Source organism: Corythoichthys intestinalis, chromosome 15, assembly GCF_030265065.1.
Source record: "Corythoichthys intestinalis isolate RoL2023-P3 chromosome 15, ASM3026506v1, whole genome shotgun sequence".
In the NCBI taxonomy this organism is placed as follows: domain Eukaryota; kingdom Metazoa; phylum Chordata; class Actinopteri; order Syngnathiformes; family Syngnathidae; genus Corythoichthys; species Corythoichthys intestinalis.
Genome location: NC_080409.1, coordinates 16,994,463 through 17,011,487, shown reverse-complemented (window position 1 = coordinate 17,011,487; position 17,025 = coordinate 16,994,463). Strand labels below are relative to the sequence as shown.

The 17,025-nt window shown below is 39.9% G+C and overlaps 1 protein-coding gene across 2 annotated transcripts in view; it reads right to left on the bottom strand.

The window, feature by feature from the left end:
• Positions 1-17,025, bottom strand: part of arid1b (AT-rich interactive domain 1B) — a 400,911-nt gene that overhangs the window by 43,365 nt on the left and 340,521 nt on the right. For both annotated transcript variants that reach the window (XM_057859493.1, XM_057859494.1), the window contains one exon: positions 11,621-11,939. In XM_057859493.1, the coding sequence (XP_057715476.1) occupies positions 11,621-11,939 (319 nt within the window). The remainder of the gene's footprint in view (positions 1-11,620; positions 11,940-17,025) is intronic.

Sequence of the window (17,025 nt, the reverse complement as noted above, 5' to 3'; positions counted from 1 at the left end):
CACGCGCGCACACACGTGCACGCGAGGTGATAAATCGCAGTGGGAAAATCACCGCCTTCATTTTTATTTACTGTGCAATAAATGGAATTATTGCATATTGCGACAGGCTTACCCCGATATGGTGTTCACGGGTAAACAATAATTAGCTAATGATAGCGCCACTATGTTCACAGATAGCATAGGCGTGTAGTATTGTATTTCTTGTTGTTGTTTGTTCTTCTTCTCTTCTGTCTGCTTCTTTCCTTTCTGTCCCCTCATAAACTCTTTCTGCTAGCTGCTTTCTCCTAACAAACAAACATAGTGAACAATCACAATGGGAGTATGTCAAACTCCCATGTGATATATTAAAACTATTCAGGACACTCAGATTCCTATTCTCCGTGTTAAAAGCAGCTGAGCAGGACAGGTAAACATGATTAAATAAAAAATTAGAAACCAAGATGTAACAAATGAGTTTATTTCGCCACTTTTCTTAATAATCATCCGCAAGATCATTAGCTTATATCTAGCTTTCACAAAATTTGACTATAAACACAGTTACGACGATGTGTGAAGGACACCAGGGTACTTTGACACCGTGGGGCAGTGCGTGTGTGCATGTCAGAGAGTGTTGGAGCCTGTCCATGTGTTGATGTGCGGGGGTGTGCGCTGTTGCCAAGGGATTGCCATGGTTACGAGGCACCAGCCAACCATCTGACTCTATTTCTCTTGAAGCGGCCGCGCCTTGAATCCTTCCTGGATGGTGACAGGCCAAACTGAAGCCTCCCAGCGCTGCTAACTGGACGAGACAGCACATGCACTGGGACCGAGAAGAGTGTGAAGATGGAAAAACATCGATCCATTGCTCTTGGGTATGTGTGTGTGTGCATGAAGGTGTCAGAAAAAGAGCCAGACAAAGAAAGTTGCTGGATGGACTGGATCGGCTGGAGGCCATGAATTATATATGGAGCCAATCTGTTCTTAGGGCAGGACGACATCATAGTGCCCTTAACACACAGGCACAACCGTGCTAACACACAACACAAAACTGATCCCTCTGCACACCTGCACACAAATCAAGGTGGCTTTTAACATATTAAATCCAGGGAAAAGCAGCTCTTCAACTAGCTCTACTCTGCCACCCCCAAAACATCAAACAGCTCAGGATGGATGGAGGCGAAGCCATTTATTTTGCCCATCTAATGAAAACAGAGCGCTCCGCAAGCCTGCCAAGACTGCAAGCGACAAAGTGCCACAGGCAGTATCCCCATTCCTGACATTCAAACGCTGCTCTTATTTATTTAGGAAATTTACTTACTAAGGAGGTCAGAAATGAATTATTTGGCAAGGATTTGCCTGGAGGCACTTCTCTCCTCTCTTCCTACATTTTTCTCTCTGCAATTTCCCTTTGATTTACTGCTTTTTTTCTCTCTCTAAGCTTTGCTCTTCTTCTACTAAGTGCTTATTTTTCGACAGCGCCCTTTCCTGTAGCTCCAGGAATTTTTGTAGAGTGTCGCCGGCAGCACTGGAAGTCATTTGAAAAGGCAATTCTGTCTTTAGAAGATGCTGCCAAGAAAAGCTTATACCTTTTAATACTTTTGGTTGCTTCCTTACTATCACTTTACTGCCCCTAAAAAAACATACATTTGGTCTTAAAAAACCTCGTCTACATTGGCAGGCAGATGTCATTTGTATTATTAAAACATGTCTTTGTCAGACTTAAAAACAAAGCATAAAATGTTGTTCATAAGGAATGATAGAAAATGTACTTAAATTTACTTTTTGTTTGTTGCAATTTGTTGATGTGCCATATTATTTATGAAGGGTAATTTGTATATTCATTTTGTTGATGTGCCATATTATTTATGAAGGGTAATTTGTATAATAATGGGTGAACTCATCTGTATTTTGGCAACTTCTACCACAATGTCTTGAGTAGAATACACTCGCATGTATGGTATGCTTCAACCCTAAAAGTGACCCCCCAAAAGCAAAATTTTTTCTGTATTTCTTCTTACTGTCTTTAATATACTGGTGTGCAATGTGACAGGCGGATCGGTGCAGCGTCTGCAGTAGGGATGGGAATCGAAATCCGATTCCAATTCGGAACCGGTTCCGAGTGTTTCGAGGCCTCGACATCACAATGAAAAAGCCTTAACAATCCCTTTAACGATTCCTAAAGACGCGTATTGCGTCGTGACGTGTGTTGTTGTCCAAACGCATCAAACTAGCATGGCGCCAAGAACCACTCGCTCCAAAGTTTGACTACACTTCACCAGGAAAGAGTGTGAAAATGAAAGGTTACGACGGGTAAGCACGAGCATTCCAGCCATAAACATAAGAATGACAGGACGTAGGTTCAAACGCTCGAAAGTGTGTCTTCACTTCACGAGGAAAAATTACAACAAAGCGACTTGCAGTCATTGCAAGGTGGAGATAACTGCATCGGGAGGGAATACGATTGCGCTGTCCTCACAGAGAGGCTAAGGCTCAGTCCTGGCTATAAAAAAAAAAAAAAAAGTCCCGGCTATACAGCTAGCTAAACTCCCAAATGACGATGCAGAAGACGTTGGTATAATTTGCTGACTTTATTCAACCATCACTTGAAGAGTGAAACTAAGAATAGAAATGAAACAAATCAATTTCGTCCCCAATAACAAACAGGTTTGCATCAACGTAAATCAGCTATGATTAGCTGCTAATAACAGTATGGTTAGCATTCGTTCGCTAGCATTAGCACATCATTCAAACCACTACACAACTGGATTTAAGTGTCCGATCGCGAGTGGAAACACAACAACAACAAAAAAGATGATACATACAGGCGTTGCCTCTGTAGATATTAACATTAACAAAGAACGTAGAAGTGTTTCCCTCTCTCACTCACTTGGATGCGGCATTTCTTCTTTGGGTGTATGCGCGCTTCAGCAGTCCTCAAACTGCGGCCCGCGGCCCAAATACGGCCTGCCTCCACATTTGGTCCGGCCATTTTGATTTTTTTTTTTTTTTTTTTCTCAATCGTGTTTTTATTTTCTGGCCTTTTCCTTGAAGAATTCAGAGAGGGTTATTTGGTTATTATCTATTTAATTAATAGTGTTTTTATTATTAATTATATTATTATTATAAAGAATCCAGAAAGGGTTATTTGATTGTGGCTTTGTGAAAAACAATAATTTTTTACATTTATGCACTTCTGCAATCGTCACACTTTTTCTGTAACAAACTGACTCCTGACCTTTAACACATATTGCCAAAGGCAGAACAAAAACCTATCTGCCAATATATACCAATATTTTTTATTTCTATTAGATAAATGTTTCAGTAAAATGTTACACATTCTTGTGTATTTGCCACTTATTGCCACAGTTAACATTGAGGCTTTGGGCCTCTTTTGATCTCGTTGTGAGTTTGTAAGGTTGTGACTTCTGATTAAACAAACTCGATGCCAATCAAAACGTTTGTTCTTTTCCCCCAAATTAGAATCGATAAGAGAATCGATAAAGAATCGAATCGTTAAGCAATATCGATAATGGAATCGGAATCGTAAAAATCCTATCAATTCCCATCCCTAGTCTGCAGTGATGCGGACTCTGCACCGGTCCGTTGTGGTGAAGAAGGAGATGAGCCAAAAGGCGAAGCTCTCGATTTACCGGTCGATCTACGTTCCTACCCTCACCTATGGTCACGAGCTGTGGGTCATGACCGAAAGAACAAGATCCCGGATACAAGCGGCCGAAATGAGTTTCCTCCGCAGGGTGTCCGGGCTCTCCCTTAGAGATAGGGTGAGAAGCTCGGTCATCTGGGAGGGGATTGGTGTCGAGCCGCTACTCTTCCGCGTTGAGAGGAGCCAGTTGAGGTGGCTCGGGCATCTGGTTCAAATGCCTCCTGGACGCCTCCCTGGAGAGGTGTTCCGGGCATGTCCCACCAGCGGGAGGCCCCGGGGTCGACCCAGGACACGCTGGAGAGACTATGTCGCTCGGCTGACCTGGGAACGCCTTGGAATCCCGCCGGAGGAGCTGGCTGAAGTGGCTGGGGAGAGGAAAGTCTGGGCCTCTCTGCTAAAGCTGCTGCCCCCCCGACCCAACCCCGGACTAAGCGGAAGATAATGGATGGATGGATGGATGGATGGATGGTGTGCAATGTTCCCTCAACATTTTCATATGTCTCAGGATACACACAAGCTCGCTGAACACACAGAGGACCACTGTGAGCAACATCAGATGTGTACGCTGTGACCACACACCACTCGAAAAGGAAAAAAATCTCACCCAGTTTCACCACTTGTTCTTCTATTTGCACATACTCTGACAGCCATTTCATCTTAAAAGAACCGCATTAATTTTTTTCTTTGGCTTGATGAGTGTTGCTGCCTGTTCGTTTTGCCATGATAAGGGTTAGCATTTGCATCTCTTAATTGCACTGTACTGTTGTTGACTAGCTAACCTGCACGGCGCGCACATATGAGAAGACCGTTAATGCTATAATTGGCTGCGTAGCATAAGTGAACTGTATCATATTATTGGCTAGACACCGGTCGCTCATTGAGTTACGTTTCAAAATGGTGCAGAAAACACTATTATTGGTCTAATTACCTAGATTATATCAGTTCTAAAATTAAAAAAATAAAATAAAAATATAATAAAAATTAATAAATTAAAAATATATATACATATATAAATAAAAAAATATATATATAAATAAAAAAATAAGATTTTAATTAATAAGTTTCTGTTAAATTTTATTTTGTCTGCTATTTACAGTAGACAAAAAATTCATTCAGTTTTATGAAGATGTTTTCGCTTCAAATTACGAAAAATTATTCAGCATAGGGAATATAATAAGTAATATAAAAGATACGCTGGCAGAAATTTTTAAAAGTTGCACCATAAACGCGCTTTAAGATCGAATTGGTCAAAATCTTTCCCATCATGTTTAGTAACATGATCCTGCTGCCTTATTGGTCAGAATTTTTCCCATCATGCATTGCACCATGATACTGTTCTCCTGTTGGTTTATGGTTGATAATGTTTCAATTTGGGTGTCGCAATATGATGACGTGCCCAGGCACGTTTTTGTTGAACTTTGCAGAGTGTTTTTACTCCCACACACGGTCCGCCACATTGGTATCACTTTTGCTTTCGAACATCGGCTCACTCGAAAGGTAAAGTTACACATATTCATTTTTTCTTTCTTTTTTTTGCATTATGTTCTATTAGCTACCTTTAAACTGTTAGGTTAGGTATATTGAATAATTCAAATGTATTTGGCTCTTATTTCAATCTCGTTTTACCTTTATTACAAAATTTTAGTGTGGTATTTTACTACAGCTTAGAAGGAATTGGGGCATTCCCATGTAAAACGCAGGTTATAACACAAAAAAATAAAGATACGAAAGTTGCTACGGAACGAATTAATTTCATATCTTCAGCTACCACTGTCAATAAATAGTATTTTGGCTTTTCAAATACATATTTTTCTGTTTGTTTTAAATCAGGTAACTTTCATTTGATTTGAGCACTGAAATTTCCAAGCCCATGGACGCATCACACTGTTCACACACGAAGGTAGAATGTAAATAAAACTTTAAAGATCTTGGGGCCATCATTGTCATTCTCATAAGTTCAAGTGAACCTGAGTAAAAATGACCATGAAAATGCTGATGATGATTATCGGTGATTGTCCCCCACACCTCCCCCCAATATTACTTCATAAGCACTTCTACTAGTGGGAGAGCTCATAGGGAAAGAAAACTGATCATAAAATGAAAAATATTTCGGTTAACATTGTGATATTTTATGAAGATAAAGTGAGCATGAATATACAGGTAGATGTGTAAAACAGGATAGATTCAAATGTCAAGGGTACAAAATGAGTATCTTTGAAGATAACCTACGGAAAAGCCTTGTGCCCTAAAACCTACCAATTTGAATGTTAATCCGAGTACATTTTGGAGCATTTTGCTCTATATAAAAAAATCAGCAGGCATCTGCTCAGTTCAATCGAGGTAGATGTATTAAATTGGAAAACTCGACGAGTGCAACGAATAAAAACTTGTTTCTCAGACATGGAGGAACTAGAACTGAACGTTTTGGAATGTTGCACTGAGATCCGGAGAGCAAACGGGGCACTGGAGCCTTTAACTGCAGGTTTTTTCGAAGGCCAATTTGCTCCTGATCTCCCTCAGATGTTTTAAAGTGGGATCTGAGGGAGGAAAACATAACAAGGCAGCACTGGAAACAGCAGAGAACAAAAAGCAAATTGGGAGGAAGAAAGACTGAATGAGATAAAAGAGTCTGGGGTAAGATAACAGAGCAGAGAGGCAGAGGGTGATACAGTTGGAAGAGTGGGTTGAAAAAAAAAAGAGAAACAGGTGTGGGGGAGGGAAAGGAAAAACGCAAACAGGCAGAATGATTGACAGCAGAAAACTACAACAGTGTTGGCAAGCAGACCAGAGTTTCATTTGAAAAAAAGTCTACATTGCTTCTCTTCATTCTACAAAGATGCAGCAGTGAGTATGATATTCAATATTTGATTAATAAAGCTCCTAATAATGGGATTAGAAGTACTCGCCTTCCCAGAAATAACAGCGACACAAAGTGCACAAAACTCAGTGTTTCTTGCGTCATTTCCAGTTTGCGATGATTTGTTATTATTGATTGAAATGTTGACCACAAATTTCAAAAATATGCAAAGCTACTGCCTTTTCCTATAGGCAAGAAGAGTGCCATTCATTCATTTATTTGTTCATTCATGTTCTACAGTATCTTGCCTATCTTGTAGCATACTGGTTAGGCTAAAACTTAACCCATCTGACTATGGGAGAGAGCTCGGTTATGACATGGATTGGTTGTTAGACACAGACAAATTAAAAAGCACATCCTCTAAATTTGTTAAACTGCTGGAAAATTATTTAAACATTAAAACATGCAGACGTACAGTGCTGGCCAATTGGCACCCCCTGCAATTCTGTCAGATAATGCTCAATTTCTCCCAGAAAATGATTGCAATTACAAATGCTTTGGTTGTAATATCTTCATTTATTTTGCTTGCAATGAAAAAACACAAAAGGGAATGGAAAAAAAATTAAATCATTATCATTTTACACAAAACCCCAAAAATGGGCCGGACAAAAGTATTGTCCCCCTTTGAAAAATCATGTGATGCTTCTCTAATTTGTGTAATTAACAGCACCTCTTTCTTACCTGTGACACGTAACAGGTGGTGACAATAACTAAATCACACTTGCAGCCAGTTAAAATGGATTAAAGTTGACTTGTGTGTACGACATTGAGCATGGAGAAAAGAAAGAAGACCAAAGAACTGTCTGAGGACTTGAGAAGCAAAATTGTGAGGAAGCATGGGCAATCTCAAGGCTACAAGTCCATCTCCAAAGACCTGAATGTTCCTGTGTCTACCGTGCGCAGTGTCATCAATAAGTGTGACGCCCATGGCACTGTGGCTAACCTCCCTAGATGTGGACGGAGAAGAAAAATTGTCGAGAGATTTAAACGAAAGATTGTGGTGATGGCGGATAAATAACTTCGACCAACATCCAAACAAGTTCAAGCTGTCCTGCAGTCCGAGGGTACAAAAGTGTCAACCCGTACTATCCGTCGGCGTCTAAATGAAAAAGGACTCTATGGTAGGATACCCAGGAAGACCCCACTTCTGCCCCAGAGACATAAAAAAGCCAGGCTGGAGTTTGCCAAAACTTAACTGAAAAAGCCAAAAACATTTTGGAAGAATGTTGAAAGTAGAGCTTTTTGGGAAAAGGCATCAACATAGTGTTTACAGGAAAAAAAAAACACACCTTCAAAGAAACGAACATGGTCCCCACAGTCAAACATGGCGGAGGTTCCCTGATGCTTTGGGGTTGCTTTGCTACCTCTGGCACTGGACTGCTTGACCGTGTGCAATGCATTATGAAGTCTGAAGACTCCCAACAAATTTTGCAACATAATGTAGGGCCTAGTGTGAGAAAACTCCCTCAGAGGTCATGGGTCTTCCAGCAGGACAATGGCCCAAAACACACTTCAAAATGCTCTAAAAAATGGTTTCAGAGAAATCACTGGAGACTTCTAAAGTGGCCAGCAATGAGTCCAGACCCGAATCCCATAGAACACCTGTGGAGGGATCTGAAAAATGGCAGTTTGGAGAAGGCACCCTTCAAATCTCAGAGACCTGGAACAGTTGGCCAAAGAAGAATGGTCTAAAATTCCAGCAGAGCATTGTAAGAAACTAATTGATGGATACCGGGAGCAGTTGTTCGCAATTATTTTATCTAAAGGTTGTGCTACCAAGTATTGGGCTGAGGGTGCTAATACTTTTGTCTTGCCCATTTTTGGAGTTTTGTGTAAAATGATAATGATTTAATTTTTTTTTTCATTCTCTTTTGTGTTTATTCATTTCAAGCAAAATAAATGAAGATATTACCATATTGGCCTGAATATAAGACGGCCCTAATTATAAGACGACCCCCTGGTCATACCCTGGTTGGACGTTGTTATCTGTGTAGATTTTTATTTGATTGCTATAGTGCAAGAGTCGGAAACCTATGGCTCGCGAGCCAGATCTGGCTCTTTTGACGGCTGCATCTGGCTCGCAGATAAATCTTTAATTATTGAAAAAAAAAGAAGTTTTGTTATATTCCTTTGCGCATTGCGCGAAACGTCGACAGTCACCAGCGACTAAAAAGCTGGTTCGCAGTAATTTTAGTGGGAAAGTGGCAAACATACTTGTCGTAGTGTGTTTATCTACCGTATTGGCCTGAATATAAGACGGCCCTGATTATAAGACAACCCCCTCTTTTTCAAGACTCAAGTTTGAAAAAATACTTTTTGAACACCAAATTAATTTTTATACAGAAAATAATTACAGTACATCCCAAACAAATGATTATAACAATATATTTGAGAGAAAAAGCATGTTATTTTGCCTCATTCAAATCTTAATATCTGAACATTTAAATATGTAAACTAAAGTGCAATCACATTCGTAAATGAATGGCTTCTGGTTTTTGAAATGTGAATAAACCAATCTATTGTGATAAAACAACAAAATTGCAATAACTGCATTAACCATCAAAGTGAAGTCTAACTGTAACTGTAGTCTTGAAACTAATCTGAATAAGGAAAAAAAATGCAATAAAATAACTGGTTAAACTTGAGAGTAGCCGAGATCTATCATGACAGAACATCGCTTCAATGATATCTGGCGCCATCTAGCATCGTGAATGGGTATAATGTCTAGAAGCTGAATATAAGACGACTCCCACTTTTTCAGTCTTATTTCAATGCAAAAAACACCGTCTTATATTCTAATGCAGTACTACCAAAACATTTGTGATTGCAATCATTTTCTGGGAGATGTTACGGCTCACTCAGCGTCACCTTCACATCCTCCTCACTGACTCAGCTGTGCACACCTGTCACCAATCTCCACACCTGCCTCCACTTCCCAATCAACTGCCTGCCACTATAAGAGACCAGTCTGCACGTCATTCAACGCCAGAGCTTCACCTCACCTCTTATGGTAAAAGTACAGGCCACTCTAATTACTAACTTTGTGACTCATTTTTACTTGTTCTCTTTACAGCAATACCGAGCCAACTCAGCCTTCAAGCACAATCAAGAAATCTGCAGAGCCACCACTTCCCACCAACTTTCCTTTTTTTCCCTCTTTGTCTAATAAACACATCCTTGGATTTTGAATTCCAGACTTCTCATTGCTGTGCTTTTGGGTCACACCATCCAGCCACCTTAACAGGAGAAACTGAGCATTATCTGACAGAATTGCAGGGATGCCAATACTTTTGGCCGGCACTGTAAACGATTTTCGACCTGACAAATGGTCGATCTTCACTGTCAGTCATGACAATGCAGCCCGAGGAAATTAATGCTGTGGGCGTACAGTATTTTGGACTGTGATGTGAATAAAAAAGAAGCAGGATGTCTGGATGGAGGTTTAGAATGTTGGTGATAAGGTCGGGTCATTAGAGTTGTTTTGCCGTGGAATCACATTTGGAAGCCCCTTGGAAATGGCTCAATGCCCCCTCCCCAAAAGAGCAACATCAAAAACATCAGTACTCCGAAATGTCAGTTTACCTTTTTAGCCTACCCTCTTGGTGCGCGGTTTTATAAAACCAACTGGAGGAAACACAGACACCCGCCCTTCTTCTCTCAAGGTGGCCATGTTTGCACAAGTTCCCTTGGCTGGGTTCAGTAGGAGTTTACACCCCCACACATACGATCCCACTGCAGCTCCAACATTGCAAACACTAAATATATATTCAAGCCCGACGGAAAAATAATACCCCTAAACTCGTATATGGTTATGGCATCAAAGCGCTTTGCATTTGTGTGAAGGTGCTCAGCAGCTCCTGTCTCTAAAGATTTCAACGTGAAACCTGTGGTTTACTTCTTGATATATATATTTTGATGTCTCAGTGCATCATTCAAGGTTTCACACAAGCCATCATTTCTCTGTTCTGTGAGAAATAACATTTGGTGTACAGTGTCTGCTATCAAAATGTCATGCTTTTTACTAGTTTAGTGAAAAAGGGATAGATGACAAACAGCTCGTAGAAGTGTTGCACCTCAGAGAATTAACTCGTTCGCTTACAGCCACCCTTTGGGGAAATTGATGTAAGTGCGGAAATATATGTCACTAGTAGTTGTAGTTGTAAAATCTTGAATTTTTTACTTCTTAGACAGCAAACTAAGGAACTAAAATGTAATAATACAGCATTTACTAAATAATAACACATATTATTCATCCAATTACCGTAATTTTTAGACTATAAGCCACTACATTTTTTAACCCTCATTTTGAATCCCGTGGCTTATTTTTTTATTTATTTGGGTTAATAGGTAACTTTTTATTTGACAGCGGTGTCATAAGACTGCTATAAGACCGCCATAATTATGACATGACACTATCATGGACATTAATGAATGCTTATGACAGATGTCATTAAGTGTCACCTGGAAAATTATGTCACTAACTCCACTCCACTAACTTTCATTCTACTCAAAACTGAGATAATTTGCCGGATGACACAAAATGGCATCTGTCATAAGCATTCAGTAATGCTCATGGCAGTGTCATTTCATAATTATGATCATCTTATGGCACCACTGTCAAATAAAGTGTTACTAAATAACAAAAGTAGCAATTAATGAAATGACTGGAACAGTAACTGAAGAAATAATTAGCATAGAACATGAATTTTGATTGTTATTTATATCCGTAGTGCTACAATGCATGCTAGGAGGCATGTGTTGTCAGCAGGTGGAGCAGTGATGGCCAAAAGAAGCTTCTTGAAGCAATGAGCTATTGATCCTTTTTTGTTTTGAATTATCTCAAATAAAGTGAAAACGATATATTTGCATTTTTCAAGAGTCTTGTGCTTTTTGCCTGAACAGTGCTGAGTGTTTTGTATTATTTCACATTATCGGCCTCATTTCTTTCTTTAGGTTGGTGATGTCTACGTACAATATGCAATTGTATGCAATTTTAAGGGGGCTTATCTGATCTCTGTAAGTTTGACCCTGAAATTTTTGAACTTTCATTTCAAGACATATGTGTTTCACGTTGGACAATATCTCTTTCAGGACCATTGTAATTAATTAGTTGCAGTTACCTGCTGTGTGAAGCATTGATTGAGCTTGGCATGGTGACGGATGCCTCTTGTGTTTTGCGGTTAGGAGTCCCTGAAGAGGGAGGGCCCATCCCCGGTCCTGCTGGCTGAGGCATGTTGGGGGAGTTGGGGGCGATGGTGGGATACCCTCTATTGTGGTTTCCCGGTCCATGATTACGTCCTCCAGGGATGGGTTGACCAGGGCCGTGGCCGTGCATAGGGCTGCTTGCGTTCATGGCCACACTGTTGGCCATGGCTGGGCCAGGAATACTGTAGTTGGTACTTGGAGTCCCACTGTAGTTGGAGGGCCGAGGATAGTTCCCTAGTGGAGACAGTACAGTAATCAGCAGACATACCTTTACTTTAAAGAAGCACTAAAGACCATTTCCAAGAGTTTGAACTGTTTCATCCATAAGATTGGACTGTACCCTGGTTGCACGTTGTTATCTGAGTAGATTTTTATTTGATTGCTATAGTGCAGGGGTCAGAAACCTATGGCTCGCGAGCCAGATCTGGCTCTTTTGACGGCTGAATCTGGCTTGCAGACAAATCTTTAATAATTGAAAAAAAAAAAAAAAGTTTTGTTATACTCCTTTGTGCATTGCGCGAAACGGCGACGGTTACCAGTGACTAAAAGGCTGGTTCGCAGTAATTTTAGTGGGAAAGTGGCAAACATACTTGTCGTAGTGTCTATCTATCTACCGTATTTGCCCGAATATAAGACGGCCCTGATTATAAGACAACCCCCTCTTTTTCAAGACTCAAGTTTGAAAAAAGACTTTTTGAACACCAAATTAATTTTTATACAGAAAATAATTACAGTACATCTGAAACATGAATATAACAATATATTTGAGAGAAAAAGCATGTTATTTTGTCTCATTCAAATCTTAATATCTGAACATTTAAATATGTAAACTAAAGTGCAATCACATTCGTAAATGAATGGCTTCTGGTTTTTGAAATGTAAATAAACCAATCTATTGTGATAAAACAACAAAATTGCAATAACTGTATTAACCATCAAAGTGAAGTCTAACTGTAACTGTAGTCTTGAAACAAATCTGAATAAGGAAAAACATTGCAATAAAATAATGCAAACCGGTTAAACTTGAGAATAGCTGAGATCTGTCATGACAGAACATCGCTTCAATGATATCTGGCGCCATCTAGCATCGTGAATGGGTGTAAAGTCTTGACCGCGAATATAAGACGACCCCCACTTTTTCAGTCTTATTTCAATGCAAAAAACACTGTCTTATATTTGGGCCAATACGGTATTTATCTTCCAATCGCATAGACAACGCAGATGACGCAGAGACACTGTTCAATTGGGGTTGCCGTATTTTGCTGTCTAAAATAGCGGCCGTTGTGCGTATGTGCGTGACATCAGGAAGTAAACTTCCCTCGTTTTCAGTATCGTTTTCCGCGTTGTCATCTAATTTTAGAAACCCTTTTGAGAAGATGGCAAAAAGAAAAAAGACGAGGAGTATCGTACTTTTCGGCAGGACATCAGGACATAAATGCGGCACCGTTTTTTCTCTCGCTTTGGATGAGTCAACAGATGTAAGCAATTTATCCCAGTTCCGCGTGATTGCAAGGTTTTGACTATGAAAGGGACAACAAGAGGGGAGGATTTATTCAAGTCCTTCACTGAGTTCACGAAAGAAAAAAAATCTACCGATGGCTAAACTTGTTTCGGTGTGCACTGATGGTGCTCCGTGTGTGGTGGCAAAAACAGGGTTCGTGGCGCTTCTTTGTGAACATAAAAAGAGCCGCATCCTAAGTTTCTCAACGCCTGGACGAAGCTTAACCCCGCCACGTATCAACCTGACTACAAAACCATGCAGCACCAGAAGTCGCCTTAATGGTAAGAAATACTCATCATTGATTAACAACAGCATAAAAATGATATCAAAATGAATTTGGAGACTTATTATACTTTAAAGGTGTTGAAATTACATTAAATGAACACATTACTTGTATTTTTAGTTTTAAACATATTCTATGGCTCTCGCGAAATTACATTTAAAAATTCATGGTTCATGGCTCTCTGAGCCAAAAAGGTTCCCGACCCCTACTATAGTGTTTGCACCTAAAATCATTCTGCAAATAGTAGGTTTTAGTAGTCCAGAATAGTCAGAAGTGCAATGCTTTTGCTTTAGACAAGTGACCAAAAATTTGGCGGTGAAAACTGCAGGCCGAAAATAGCTGAAAATGCATTATCGGAAGAGATGTGACCGAAAATCAGACGCCGAAAACTATCGACCAAATAGCCAAAAAATATAATAGCCATCACTGGTTTTCGGTTTTGAAGACCGAATGTTTACCACCAAGTATTGTGGAGAACCTTAGTCCTGTTGTGATGACGTCATCAAAACACGGCGAGAAGCAACACGCTGACTGATGCTATCTCGCTAACACTACTGGCTCACAGCCAACATGTCTACGGTTCGGAACTTCAGTCTTCGAAACTGAGAACTGATAATGCATTTTGAGCTATTATCGGACAAATTTTCGGGCACATCTGTACTTTTTTCACTGCCCTTCATTCACGGCATAATAGGCATAAGTAAGTAAGTAATATAAATAAAGCATTATTTAAACTTATATTTGCTGTGGTGTCAAACACACTACACCTACAAAAGTGGCACAGTTCTATCATCTGTCAAACTGGTAATCCTTCAATGGGTAAAGAGTGAAAAGAACTAAGTTTAATTCCCATTCACGACCATCAGCACCTCTGGAGGCCAGAAATCATTTTGGGGTGTTGGGCCGACGACGTTCTTCGTAGCAGCATGTTGCCGATTCGCCTCAGGGACGATTGCCAAGCTTAAGGCTGACTTTGCGAAACACTTGAGACAAGCTTTAATCTGCAGTAAATGCTTTCTTGCTACCCTGGTGTGCTGCATGCCTGCCAAGCCAGAGGCTTTCCTAAGGCGCACTTAAACCCCTCCATTTTGGCTCTAAAAGCCCAGTTTTACTCCAGCACTAGCGACAATGAGAGCTGACAGAAAATCACCAGGCTGTCAAAGACAATGTGTACGTACATTCAGTCACACTAAAACACAGTAAGTGCAGTACACAACACACACACACAAATATACACACAAGCAGACATGTACGCACAGAAAATATTACATGATGTCCTGTAGCTACCGGGCTGTTTGCGCCAAGATCTTTTACGGTTACCCTTGGACAAATCCTGTGAAAAGTATAGAATGGAAATGCAGCCTACTCCATTATGATGGGGGCTATTTATTTTGATTTGATTATGGGTACTTTAGTAAGGCCCCCCTGCTTAATCCTCTGAGAATATGTCTGGAAAAAGAGATCAAGTCCTTTAAAACCTGGAGGCTTTTCCTCCAATTGGGTTGAAATGACAATATTCCACAAAATGGCTCTGAAATGGAAGAGGTTTCTTTCTTCATGACATAAGCCTGCAAGTGTAACAGCCAGAGAGAGTGCGCGTAATGCACACTGGGTAAAATGTCTGTCCTCCAAAGCACTGAGACAGGATTTATATTGGATCAAAATAAAAGTCTTCCCCCTAAAGCGAACAGCTGTGGTCGAATTTGTCCAGAAATTCCAACAAAATCCACAATTGGAAACGGAGGCCATAGAAGCGAATTATTTTTGAGCAGGTTTTGCTGAGCCAGTAAGCTGACACCTGTCAGGGCTTTGCAAGTACCATAGAAAAGAATTTAGGAAAAGAGGTTAACTCTTAATGCACACCGACTGATGCGTACAGAGTGTGCATTTGACTATTCTTTATTGCATTTGACATCAACTACCCATGAATCAATAAAGACAAGTTCTTGATTGGGCAGTAGAATCTGAAAGTTATAAATGCTTGTTTCCATGGCTGCGCTGTCTCTAGCAGAACCATGCTGCAGACATAATGCATTAATACCGTATCTGAGAGTTAGCGGCAATGAGGGAACATATTTACTTGCACTCATAATCAACTGGCTCCAACACTGCAGACATTTCTGGGAATGGAGCCCTGAGGTGTATTTCCTATCAGCCTGGGTGGACAGTTTGTTGCAGATGAATAAGACCTCAGTCAAGAACCTCTCACAGCCGTCTTTGGACAGCTGCTTAGCCCCAGGTCATGGCTTGGTGCCATAGGTTGGGTGGACACATTGGGCTTCCTGGCCTCTGAGACAGAATTAAATTCCAAAACACCTCCACAGGAATTCATATTACAACCATAATTTTCAAACTATAAGCGGCTCCATTTTTCCCTCATTTTGAATCCTGCGGCTTATAGTCCAGTGCGTCCTATTTGTTGATTTTAGGGCTGTTAAATGATTAAAATTTTTAATCGAGTTAATTACAGCTTAAAAATGAATTAATCGTAATTAATCGCAATTAATCGCAATTCAAACCATCTATAAAATATGCCATATTTTTCTGTGAATTATATATATATTCTGTAAAATAAATTGTTGGAATGGAAAGATAAGACACAAGATGGATATATACATTCAACATACGGTACATATGGATTGTAGTGGGCATTTCACTCTACTGTCATTTAAATCTGTCTATGCTGTCCTCACTCCAAAGCGTCTACTTTTTCCAAAGCTAGACAGCTAGTGAACGACGCCTTAATAATCAGACTTCTTCCTTTTTCATCTGATTTATTAATAAAATGGCCTCAAACCATTGTCCTCTTTAGACCGTCGTAAAACTACAAAAAAAAAAAGTACACAAGCACGCTTAGCTTAGCACTCTATACAGGTTAACTAAACATAAACAAAAAGCGTCTCATACAAGAAATATAACATTTCGCTTATTAACATAATATGTACATTCTTTACAACAACCATACTTACGGACAAATCTTGTCCAAGGATCATATAAGCACAACAGAGACGTCGTGCAGCCATATTGAAATGGCAAGAAAACAATAAACCATGTCGCAAAGCGACCACAAGAGTTCGCTGTTAGACAGCACAAAAAGCCTTGCTGTAAAACTTACCAAAAGGCAGAATACTGTCTGAGCGGGACATGTGCGTTAATTGCGTCAAATATTTTAACGTGATTAATTAAAAAAATTAATTACCACGCGTTAATTTTGACAGCCCTAGTTGATTTATTTGAGTTAATAGGTAACAATTGATGACAGCGGTGCCATAAGACTGTCATAAATATAACACTATGACAGGTATTATTGAATGCTTATGACAGATGTCATTCAGTGTCATCCGGCAAATTATGTCTGACTCCCTTTATGTCCAGCTCAGATCTTTTACATCCATTCAAAAGTGAGATAATTTGCCGGATAACTCTAAAGACATATGTGTCCTGTCATAATTATGATTGTCTTATGGCCCACTGTCAAATAAAGTGTCACCAATTGCCATAACTAGCAAATAATGAAACAACTGGAACAGTAACTA